The 12,325-nt window shown below is 45.7% G+C and overlaps 1 protein-coding gene across 8 annotated transcripts in view; it reads right to left on the bottom strand.

The window, feature by feature from the left end:
• The window catches only part of Cux1 (cut like homeobox 1), a 331,747-nt gene that overhangs the window by 123,068 nt on the left and 196,354 nt on the right, over positions 1 to 12,325 (bottom strand). For all 8 annotated transcript variants that reach the window (XM_051161265.1, XM_051161266.1, XM_051161260.1 and 5 more), the window contains exons 5-7: positions 11,558 to 11,695; positions 8,484 to 8,607; positions 405 to 481 (exon numbers count right to left, since the gene is read on the bottom strand). In XM_051161265.1, the coding sequence (XP_051017222.1) occupies positions 405 to 481; positions 8,484 to 8,607; positions 11,558 to 11,695 (339 nt within the window). The remainder of the gene's footprint in view (positions 1 to 404; positions 482 to 8,483; positions 8,608 to 11,557; positions 11,696 to 12,325) is intronic.

The raw sequence follows: 12,325 nt of genomic DNA, 5'->3' as shown, positions 1-12,325 counted from the left end.
CAAACTTTTGTATAACCTTTTTTTGGTATCTTTTAGAATTTAAAGGTTCTGTTATTACCGTTCTTAACTTCATTTCAGTAGAACTAAGCCCCACCCCCCCTTATTGTTCCAAATGAGCTGTCAGTTCTTGACAGTTTGGTGATTTAGAAGTGTTTGTTGGAAGCAGAACAGGAACGGTGGCTGGGGCAGGGAGGGAGAAGGCAGGAGAGCCACCCACATCCACATCAGCAATTCAGTGCAGTGACTAAGGCAGCCAGGTAGAGCAGCCTGCGACACAGGTCCCCAACTGCAGGGCCCCCAGGAGCAACAGGCAGTAGAGGAGCTGGGAGCAGGCCAGGAGCCTTCCCGTGCTCGCCCACTTCATCTTCCCCGCGTGCCTTCAAATAGGATGGAGCGCATCGAACCTGTTTGTAGAGTCTGGAGTTTGTGCTCGGCTTCCTCCAGCTTTGAGGTGGTGGACATCTGTGTCTCTTGCAGCTTTCTGGAGAGAAAAAAAAAAAAAAAAAAAAAAAAAAGAGGAGACAATGAAGCCAAATTGATCATCTTGTTTTGACTACCAAGATAGGCTGTGTGCCCCGAGCCCTGCTGATCAGCACTCGTCGCTGGAAGGCCCAGCTGGAGGCAGGCCCCACAGTGCAGCTTGGATTTTCACCTCAACGTTGTGAATGCACATTACACAACGCGGGGTGTGCCCACTGTAGGACCTGACATGTGTGGCAATTGGTGTGGAAGGTCCTCCTATACGGTACTTGTTCCGAGACGGCAGATAGTAAAAAGAAATCAAACAGCATCATCACACACTCATTGTTTTCTGAAGTTAAGGAGAAGAATGATACATTTACATTCTGCTGACACAGAAAAGGACTCTGTTGGCATAAAGGATGTCCTAAACAGATGTGACAGCTGTCCTTTCCTCTAAAGTGGAGCGCAAATGCTACCACAGTGGGTGGGGGTGGGGGATTCTGAATATCTGAAAGCAGTTTACTATTCCCATGGTCTCCAAATGCAGTCCCCAGCCAAGAAATAACATGCTTTCCTCTGTGTCTGCAGGAAAAAAAAATCTAAAAATAAGTTCATTATTTTTATATCATGTGAATATAACATATGCTCAACACAATAAATCTGGGGGTACAAAAAAGGAGAAATGACAGCTTTAAAAAAGCCACATTTCTGTCACCTATTGTAATCTTTGCTAAAATTTTCATGTTTGTCTATTATAATATGGGATGTGTGCTGGGGCCAGAGAGATGGCTCAGTGGTTAAGAGCACTTCTTGCTCTTGCAGAGAGCCAGAGTTCATTCTCCAGCACCCACACCAGGCTGCTGAACACTGTATGTAACTAGCTCAGGGGCTCAGTGCCCTCTTCTGGCCTCCACAGGTACCTGTACACACGCCGCACACCCACAAACACAGTCATACACATAGTTAAAAACAAATCTTAAGAAAATCCCACTTTAAAAATTGTATGATCATGTGTGTGTATGTGTGTGTGTGTATGTGTATGTGTGTGTGTGTGTGTACGGGTGCGTGCGTGCACATCTGTAGGTATCTCTGCACTGGAGTGAAGCTAGAGGCCAGTGTTTGTGTCTTCTTCAGTTGCCTCTTCACTTATTTTTTGAGATGGTTTCCTCACTGGACTCTGAGCTCACTGATTCTGGCAGAGGAGAGTCTGGTTTTAGCAATCAATGGCTGTGCTTCCACTCCCCCGCTCTGGGATCGCAGGTGTGCAGCTCCTTCTACAGGAGCACTGGAAATCTGAACTTCAAGCTTGTGTAGCAAGTGCTTTAGCAACTGAGCCACCTCTTCAGTGCCCAAGAGTCTTTTTTGTTGCTGTTGATTTGCTTTTGAGGCAGAGTCTCTCCAAACAGCCCTGGCTGTTCAGGAACTCACTATGTAGACCAGACTAGCCTTTAACTCACCTGCCTGTACCTCTTGAGTGCTGGGTTAAAGGTGACTCCGAAAGGTTTTTAAAAAACAAGTTTTACAAGAGGATAGGAAGTACTGTCCTTTTTAGTTTTCCCACTTTTTGGAGTTCCCTTATACTTTCCTGTAATGCACATGCTGAATGTAAGTAACTACTAGGCATAGAAATTACTGTGACATACAAGGCATGTAAACTAATATGTTGTGCACTCATACACACCATACTGACAAGTACTGTGCTGCAGAGTAACATGTAATGTACATGTATACAGTAATTTGCAATAGTGCAAAGTAACATGTAACCATATGTGTAAATTAAATTAAAATATAACATACTATGGCGCAATGTAAATTCCTTCTCTCCCCTTCTATGGAGGGGAAGGCTGAGAAAGGGGCTCCCTGTAGCTAAGGCTAGCTTCCACTCTAGATCCTTCTGCCTCAGTCACCTGTGTGTGGAGGCATGAGGCATGAAGCCCTGCGGTAGTCCCTTTTCTCCCGCGTGCGTGCGTGCTGGTAGCTTGCCTTTCCTTACCCTCACGGTGGGAAGTGCGCTGCTCCAGGATCTATCTACCCCTTACGCCAGTAGCCAAAGTAAAATGCCACAGGCATCTAAGACGCTCCTTTCTGCTAAACATTTCATTAACTATGATTTTCTCTAATTTGGAGAGTGAATCTGTTGAACAAACTTCTAATTGAGGGCCAGTTCAGTGGTGACAGGCTATGTGCAACTGTTTTCTTTTTGCATGGATATTGCAGACCTTCTCAACTAAAAACCCTCTAACTTAAATTCCTACCAATATGTGTTCTGGCAGACCCTACCAACACTGGATAAAATCAAGTTCAATATTTATCGCTGCCTCTTTGTGTGCTCAAATATTGGACTCTGCCCACTTTCAGAAGGCTTTGTTATTGTTTTGTTTGTTTGTTTGTTTGTTGAGACAGAGTCTCATGAAGCCAAGGCTGGTCATGAACTACAAATCTTCCAACCTACACCTCCTGAGTGATGGGATATTGATGTGCATCACCATGCCTGGCAAGTAAAATTGATCTTTCCTTTTAATTAATTTTTAAGAGCTTTGTGTAGATATAGAAGATTCACCCTTGGGGATAAGAGCTTGGGTTGGTGGCTAAGAGCACTTGATGCTCCTAAAAAGACCTGGGTTTGGTGCCCACCCCCACATTAGGCAGCGCACCACTGCCTGTAACTCCAGCTCTATGTGATCTGGTGCCCTCTTCTGGCCTCCACAGGCAGTGCATGCACATGCTTCACATAAGACTAATTCATATACACACACAAGTAAAAGAATATATTAAAAAAGAAAATTTGGGCTAGGGAAATGGCTCAGTGACAAAGAACACAGATTGCTCTTCTAGAGGACCAGAGTTTAATTCCTAACACCCATTTCAGGCAGCTTACAGCTACAGATAATTCCAGCTCCAGAAGATCTGACATTCTTTTCTGGACATTCTGGGCAGATACACTCATGTGTACCAAGACATACCGAAAGACATATATCATTAAAATAATAAACAAACAAACAAATAAATCTCACCCATTATCTTTTTTTCCTCCCCCCCGGAGACAGAGTTTCTCTGTGTTAGACTTGGCTGTCTGTCCTGGATTCTCTTTGTATACCAGGCAATCCGCCTGCCTCTGCCTCCTGAGTGCTGGGATTAAAGGTGTGCGCCATCGCCACTTGGCCTCACCCATTATCCTATTCAGTGTAAATATTTTTTCTGATGATGTCTTTAAAAACTTTATTGTTATTTTAAAAATTTGGATGTCAGGTTGATATTTTTCAGATATAATTATTTTAGAAATATGTATCAAAGTTTTCTTTCAGTATATAATTAATTAATTAATATTAAAACCCAAGTCCAGCTTGGATTTGTTTTTTTAATATTGTGTGTGTGTGTGTTTGCTTGTGCGCATGTGTCTGTGTGTAAAGGCCAAAAGTCAACTCCTTTGGTCCCTCTCCGCCTTACTTATTGAGGCCAGGTCTCTAAGTGAACACAGAGCTTGCTGATTCTGGCTGATCTAAGTGTCAGCTTCTCCCAAGGATTCTTTCTCTGCCTCTGAGTGCTGGGCTTACAAGTTGCTGCTATGTTGCACATGTTTATGTGGTTCTGGGAGATCCAAACCATGTTCCTTGAACTTGTATAGCAGGCAACTGATAGACCAAGACAGACATCTTCTCAGTCTTTAAATTAGGGTGGGGTTTGGTTTTTTTGTTTGTTTGTTTGTTTTGAGGCAGGGCTTCTCTGTGTGGTCCTGGCTGTCCTGGAATGCAATCTGTTGACCAGCCTGGCATCCAACATAGAGATCCTCCTGCCTCTGCTTCCTCAGGGCTGAGATTAAAGGTATGTACCACCACCACCAGGCCAAGAAGTTATTTTTTTCTTTCTTTCGAGACAGCGCCTCACTGTGTAGCCCTGGTTATCCTGGAACTATGTAGAGCAGGTTGGCCTTGGTCTTCCCCCTCTGCCTTTGCCTCCTGAATGCTGGGATTAAAGGTGTTTGTGACTACACCCAGCTTAAATCAGGGTTTTGAGATGGTAGCCCAGTGTAGCCTGAAACTTACTATACAAATCAAGCTTCAGTCATGGCAATCCTCCTGTTTAATCCCCGGATGCCAGATTACAGATCGTTGCTATGCCTGGCTCCAGCCTGATGTGTCCGCCCCCCCCCCGGCCCCCCGCATGTGTGAGAGTGTATAAAGAAAGGGTCGTAGAGGGAGAGCCTTACTCCTTGCCCTAAATGCTATTCCCTTGACATATTCCACTCTTCCACCTAACCTGGAGTTCACCTAACAGCACCACATTCCCATATCAGTTTATTGCCACACCTTTATAATGTATGAGGCAGAAGGGGGTGCATGTTGTCAGTCACACTGCAGGTAGTGTTTCCTTTTCCTTCCTTCCTTTCTTTCTTTTTTCTTTTCTTTCTTTCTTCCTTCCTTTTTTATTTTTGAGACTGGTCTCATGTAACCCAGGCTGCCTCACACCCACGATGGAGCTGAATCCCTGATCTTTTACCTCCCCAACACTGGGATAGAATCTGGAAGGCTGTGCCAGCACATGTATGGACCTTCAAATTCTGCAGTTTTGACTCTTCTCATCCTGGGCTGTTTGCTCAGATGCTGTGATCTTACTGATTATAGTTTGCACGACTAGGAAGAGTTATGGTTAGAGATGGCCTGCATCTCTGTACCCAGTTTTCATGCTGGGGTGGGGAGTTAGACTGCTGCACTGTCCTGCCATAATCAGCAACACAAGCAAGAAACTGCTTCTTTGTGTGTTCCTTTTGGAGACAGAATCTCATACTGCAGCTCACGCTTGAAACTCATTCTGTAGCCCAGGTTAGACCCCAACTTGTGGGTGATTCTTCTATCTCTACCTCCACATATACCACCATACTGGCCATTTTCCTTCTTTAAAATATCTTACTTCACAAGAAGAACATTATGATGGGCAGATCTGGGCCCAGGGGTCCTGCTCAAACTATGGCACCAGCCAAGAACAATATGTGCAGTAAACTTCAAACCCCTACCCAGATCTAGCCAATGGACAGGACATTCTCCACAGCTGAGTGGAGAGTGGGATCTGACTTACACACAAACTCTGGTGCCCCATATTTGACCACGTCCCCTGGATGGGGAGACCTGGTGGCACTCAGAAGAAGGATAGCAGGCTACCAAGAAGAGACTTGATACCCTATGAGCATATACAGGGGGAGGAAGTCCCCCTCAGTCACAGCTGTAGGGGAGCGGAATAAGGGGAAAATGGGAGGAAGGGAGGAATGGGAGGATACAAGGGATGGGATAACCATTGAGATGTAATATGAATAAATTAATAAAAAATCTTAATTGTGTGTGTGTGTGTGTGCGCACGCGCGCGTGCATGTGACACATGTAGAGGTAGTAGGACAGCTCTGTGGAATTGGTTCTCTCCATTTTCATGTGAGTCCCACTGATCAAACTCAGGTCATCAGGTTTGTGCAGCAAGTACATTCCCCTGCTAAGCCATCTTACAAGCTCATTTCCTTTCTTTTGTTCTTTGAGGCAAGTTCTCACTATGTAGCCTTGGCTGGCCTGAAACTCCAGGGTGGCCTCAAACTGAGAGCTAAGGTTAAAGGAACATGCCACCATGCCTGACCCAATTTTCCTTCTATTTATTAGTTTATTTTTGCTTGTTTTAATTTGAATCAGGGTCTCACTCTGTGGAGCCATCGCTGGTCTGACAGGCCACATAGACCAACTGGCCCCAGACTCACAGAGGTCTGAGATCTGAATGGCTCTTCTTCCTAGGTTCTGGCATTCAAGGCTTGCAGCACCACACCTAATTTTTCTTTCTTTATAAATGGAAGCCAAGGAAGTCAGCATCACCTCACCTCACGGTATCCCTAAAGCTTTTGTAAGAAACAGGAGGTGTCCTAGTTAGATTTAATTGTCAACTTGACATAGCCTGGAGGCATCTGAGAGGACAAGCTCGATTGAGAAATTGCCTAGATCAGATTGACTGGTAGGCACGTTAGGGGTGGGGAGTGTCTTAATTATTAATTGCTGTGAGAGCACCCAGTCCACTATGGGTGGCGTCATCCTGGGATGCATTAGGAAGCAGTATTCCTCTATTGTTTCTGCTCCAAGTTTTTGCTCTGACTTCACACAATGAAGAATTGTAACCTAAAAGACAAGAGAAACTTTCCCTCAAGTTGCTTTTGGTCATAATACTTTATTATAGGAACAAAAGAATAACTAGAATAAATTTAAAAAATATGTTGGTGTTAGAGTCTGAACTGGGGGGCATCATGCAGTTAAGCATGGGCTTTATCAGGGGGCCACCCCTTCACTTTGATACCTGACATCTTTCATTTTTCTTTTGTGGACAAAGTCTTACTGTGTTGCCTAGGCTGGATTAGAACTCATGATCTGCCTGGTGTGATGATACCTTTAATTCTAGTACTTTCTGGCAGGCAGATTTCTGTGAGTTTGAGGCCATTTTGCTTTCTATAGTGAGTTCCAGGCTGGCCAAGGTTACATATCGAGACCTTGTTTCACAACACAGACAAACACAAAAGGAATTCATGTTTCTCCTACCTGTGCGTGACACATGGATTTTGGGATCATAAGTGTGTCACTATACCTGGCTCCTCGGATCCTTTTGAAGCCACCCCATGGAAATGGTGACCTGTGAAGTCAATGGCCAGTAGTACAACAAGACCCCATGCTGGAACCAGGGAGATGGCTAAGTGGGTAAATTATTTGCCAAACAAGCTTGGGGACCTGACCAATTGGTTTAGCTGAACTGGAAAGCTCCAGGTTCAGTAAGAGACTCTGCCTCAAAAAATAAGGGGAAGGGTGACAGAGGAGGACACCATACCTCACACTGACCTATGGCTTCCACACTCAGCATAACTGAGTACGCACACACACACATGCACCATGCCCCTTGTGAGCAAACCTTACTTGAACTATGAACTGACTTAGTGCCTCCTGTTAGAATGCATGTGCATTTCCTCATGCTGGTGCTAAAATGTAACATCTTAATTTAACTAAAGAGTTTTTTAAAATCTGACTAACACAGTTGGAACTAGCAGGCTCAGGAGTCCCCATAGCTTTTACCAGAAATCTGATTTTCATTAATTTGTTCCATTAGCAGAAAGCTACTCATTTATGGAGAAAGTCTGGAATGAAGTAAGCCATTAGGAAGCCGTAACTGCCATTAGTCAGGCGTGGCATCAGTGCAGCTCACTGATCCAGGCGGAGAGTCTCTCATTCAAAATGCCTGGGCCACATTGTGCCACTTTTAGAGACTTTGAATTCTGGACTGTTTATATCGATGGCACTAGGTGAAAAGTGTGCAGTCTGGAGTGCTGTAGAAAGCCTGAACTTGTGTTTGGTGCTGGGATGGAAACCACAGTCCTACACATGCTCAGTGTGCATTCTGAGTTACCTCAGTCCTGGCCACACATGACTTGTTCAGTATTTACAGTTTTAGATGTCAAGAATATTTCAGATTTTTGGATTAGGAGTCTCAATTCCTTGCTTTATGAGATACTGGGGCAACAGAAACAAAAGAAAACAAAAAACATTTTTTTGTATGTGACACATATGTATCAAATTCAATGAAGGTAGATATAGTTCAAGGTCTTTTCACAGAGGGCATGTGTTGGGGGAACCTGTCCTCCGTTGGCTTAGCTCAAGTACAGCTGTCGTTTATCAGCTCGTGTTTAATGTACAGGAGCCTTGTTCTCACTCTGCAGTGCTGACCAGTGCCACCAGGAGAAAAGGGATGTGTTGCACTCCAGGGATTTTACAATGAGGTAACAAAGATCACTGTCATTGTGTTGTGGATGGACCCCAAGGCCTCACTAGGGGCACTACAGTCTGGCGCTCTAGCACTGAGCCTTAGCTGGGCCCTCGGGCAACACTTTACTTAAGTGCATTTGGGATTTCACACGCCCCGTCCCCCCAATACTGTCATGTGGTCATGTGATGTTTGGGTTGGTGGTGACATGTTTACCCATGCTGAGGGGCAAAAAGAGCCGAGGCCGCACTCACCTCTCCTTCTCTGCAAAATCATTCTGCAACTTCTGCTCCTTCTCCAGAGCAATGGTCTCGGCCTGGCTCTTCAGAGTCTGCTCGTATTCTCGGATTTTCTCCTTAAGTGCTTTTATCGTAACCTCTACAGAATGAAAGACAGAAAAACCAACGGTGAGGGAAGCGCTTCCTTGTAGCTGGGTGAACCAGGCTTTCATAACCTGCCGGGATCACTGTATTTTAAACTTGAGCTTGTCCATGCCGACACAAAATCAATGGTTATGAGTCCCTTTGGGGACCTTTTACTCCCTCAATGTGAAATTGAACTTGTAGTATTCAAGTTGGGGCGGATCAATGGGTTTTGCCAGGAAGGATTGTGGTGGTCCCTCCAGCACACTTAGAAAAGGGGGAAATCGATGGTAAAACATAATATTGTCTTACTGATGCATCTTAAGTTGGTCCTCTGCAGAGGGCAGACTAATAAAGTTTTGGTGTGGGTTTAAAGACTCCCCTACATGGAAAAGGTGCAAACATTTTGGAAGTGGAGTCAGACACAGACCTTATCAGCTACCAAGGCAGCTTTGCTGTTGTTTCTTATGGGATAGAAAATGCCAGGCACTGTGGCTGAGTGTCTCTTTCTGAGACAGGGGAGGGGAAGCCACCATGCAGTTTAGGTGCTGGTGTACACTCTGCCCTGCCACTTCCCCTGGTGGATGAGGGCTCCATATATGTAGAGTTGATGCTGTGGGGTGGAAGAGGGCACTTAGGTGGCTGGGAAGGGCCACCTGCAGGCCCAGCTGGTGTGTGTGTGTGTGTGTGGGGGGAGCAGGCAGCTCTTGGAAATGACTTCCCACCTATGACACACTGATAGCAGTCACTTCAGTTGCTTGAGCTGAGGACATCTAAGTAGACAAAATGAATGGTGCAGGGTCACAATTTAGCGTGACCCTAAGACAGCACCCCTCATTCTAACGGTCATCCTTGTGGGACGCCATGCATTGTGTTACCAGCCAAAAGCAGCGGAGCCATCTCTGACAGGGCCTACCCCACTTTCTTTGCATGCCTAGCATCTGGCACAGGTGGTTGAGGTAATGAATGGAGAAGCAGAAACTGGCAGGCCAGGTAGGGCTTGTAGCCCTAGCTCTCCATAGTGCCTGCCAGGCAATGTGCATTTTGTGTGTTTCCATTAGCACTCACTGAAAACAAATTCGGACTGGAATGGTGGCACATGCCTGTAATGCTAGCAGTTGTGAGGAGGCTGAGGTAAAAGAATTATTAGTTGAAGGCTACTCTGAGCTACATGGAAAGATTGAGGATAGACTCAACTACACAGTGAGTTAGAAGCTAGCTTGGGCTACATGGTGAATTTGAGTTTAGCCAAGGCTATACACAGTGAGTGTGACATCAGACTGAGCTATACAATTAGTCTGAGGCCAGCCGAGCTACATGGTAACTTTGAAGTCAACCTGGGCTAGACAAAACCTGTCTCAAAGGGAGCAAAAAGGGCATGTCACTGGGGCTAAAAATAAAAGGGACGAGGAGACTTTCTCTAGGTGTGTGTAATGAGCCAGATGTACACATATTTATCTGTCACCCAGGCACTGGTAGTTTGAAAGGAACAAATCCTATTGTCAGTTGCTGCAGAGGGTTGCTGTGGGAGAGAAAAGTCTCAAAGGGCCCCAACTTTGTAAGCCCAACATCTCCTTTTTAAGCATGACAATGCTGTCCCTTGTGGTCCCAAAGGCCATCATATCTTAGTAGAGCCAGACTGAAGTGGGGTTTAACCCTCAATTTTCTGTATCCCATCATAGATCCAAGCTCCAGTCAGTGTCAGATCAGGGACCTGAGGGGGCCAGCGGGCTTGCTACCCTCACACTCCAGGCCTGTCTGTCCTAGCTCTTCCTACGACATTCTGGCCTCTTTCTGAATCTTCTCACAGACAATGCCCCTCCCCAGTCTGTCTCCAGCATTCTTAAAGGCAAAAAGGATGCTCTTTACCATCCTAGTCATTTAGCTTTTGATTAGTTTTCTAAAAGCTCACTAACTACCAGGGCGTGCAGAGGAGCCAGCCAGGCCGATGCTCCTCCCTTCTACCTAAGTCCTCACTCATGTCTCCAAAACAAAACCATGAAGACAGAGTCGCACAGGAAACCTGGGTCTTGCTTTATAAACCTTGTGACTGCTGTGAATTGGGCTTTTTCTTGTATTGTTTGTTTTTATTTTTATTAATGGAGAATTGAACCTAGGGCTTTGATGATGTAAGGCTGGGCAAACACTCTACCACTGAGCCACACCCCCAGCCCCTCGAGGGAAGATTTTCAATCATTGAGCTATATGATCTCAGCCTTCTTTCTGCTCAGAGTGGCCCTGAACTCATTCTGTAACCTAGGCAGGCCTTGAACTTTGAATTCCTCCTACCTTGGCCTCTGGAGTAGCTGGTACTTTAGCTTACACTGGGCCAGGACAAAGCTCTAGGATTTTGAACACCCCTGGCTTTCAAGTATAGCATACATTTCTTTACGTTTGTCCCCAGCAGGAAAAGTCTTTGCCTCCCATGCCTTGTGATGCTAGGAAGCCCTGCAAGAGGCCTGCTTCACTCTCTCTTTTTCATGAGATTCATAATGAACAGATGAGGTGGGCATGGAAGAACGGTGTGGAAGCATACAGTGTGCAAGGATGCGTCTTGTCTGGAGCCTTAATGGATCGGTAGCAATTACTAAATGACTTAGTGTGTATGACCCTTTGATCAGGAGCTGGCTGTCTGACAGGTGTCGCCCAGAGGCGACACATCAGTCTTTGAAAAGACAGATCCTATCACAAGATGATACAGGAAGAATTTTCAAAGACTCCTGATCCGGCCCAGACCAAGAGCAATAAAATCCTATGTAGTTATTGCGGGAGGAAAAGTTTAGCTGTGGCATAGCTAGGCAGTGTCATTATCTTTGTTTAAGAGATTCGGCTGCTTGCCCCACCCTGGCTTCATGAGGAGGGTAACAATTACAGCCAGTCCCAACAGTATGAAGAAGGCAATTAAATGTGCTGGGGGTGGGGGTGGGGACACGGGAAGCAAAGCCAGGCAGGCATTTGCCACCGACCTTGATTTTTCACTTCGGCAAACTCCTTGTTGTAGTCTTCTAGTGTTTCCCTAAGTTTCTGGTTCTCTGTTTCAATGTCGTGTAGACGTTGCACTTTTACTTCCAGCTGTTGCCCGAGGTCCAGAGCTGGTACGGGATCTACACAACGGGAGAACACAGGTCAGCATACTCACTCAGATCCTCATCTGGGAAACACTACCACCAAGCTGTGCTCTTAGCCCCTCACAGGTAGATTGCAGGCAAGTCCTCTTCTGCTGAGACACACCCCAGTTCCTTACTGGGGAAGGCTAAGTAGGTGGTGTACCTCTGAGCCACACTCAGCCCCTTACTGGCAATTCTAGGCCAGTGTCCACAAGTCACCATGTGGAGACTCTCTTGGGGTCTCAACTCCCCCTTCACAGCCCCTGTGGCAATGGCTCGGTGGGTAGTTTGACAGAGAAGGCACTCAGTTCCACAATCCTTACCATGGGAAAATAATGTAACAAAGACTCACTGATATTTGCTAACTCTGGTGGGTGTAATTATTTAAGGATTTTTGTTCATTGGTCAGAGAGAAAGGGACAGAGGTGTAGTGGGTGAAAGGAAGGGGGCTCTAGGGCAGCCTATCTTATCTGCAGAACCTTGTCTGGGGGATAGTGGGCCATGGAAAGGTGCCTCTAAGTTAAATGTGTCTAGGAAGTCCATTGACCTGGAACTAAGGGAGTTGCTCAGGCCACAGAACACTTGTATGGACAGGACATTTTCCTACAAGAGTCTCACAATGATAGA

Source organism: Acomys russatus, chromosome 19 (genome assembly GCF_903995435.1).
Source record: "Acomys russatus chromosome 19, mAcoRus1.1, whole genome shotgun sequence".
Classification (NCBI taxonomy): domain Eukaryota; kingdom Metazoa; phylum Chordata; class Mammalia; order Rodentia; family Muridae; genus Acomys; species Acomys russatus.
The sequence above is the reverse complement of the archived record's forward strand: the minus strand, read 5'-3'. Positions and strand labels throughout refer to the sequence as shown.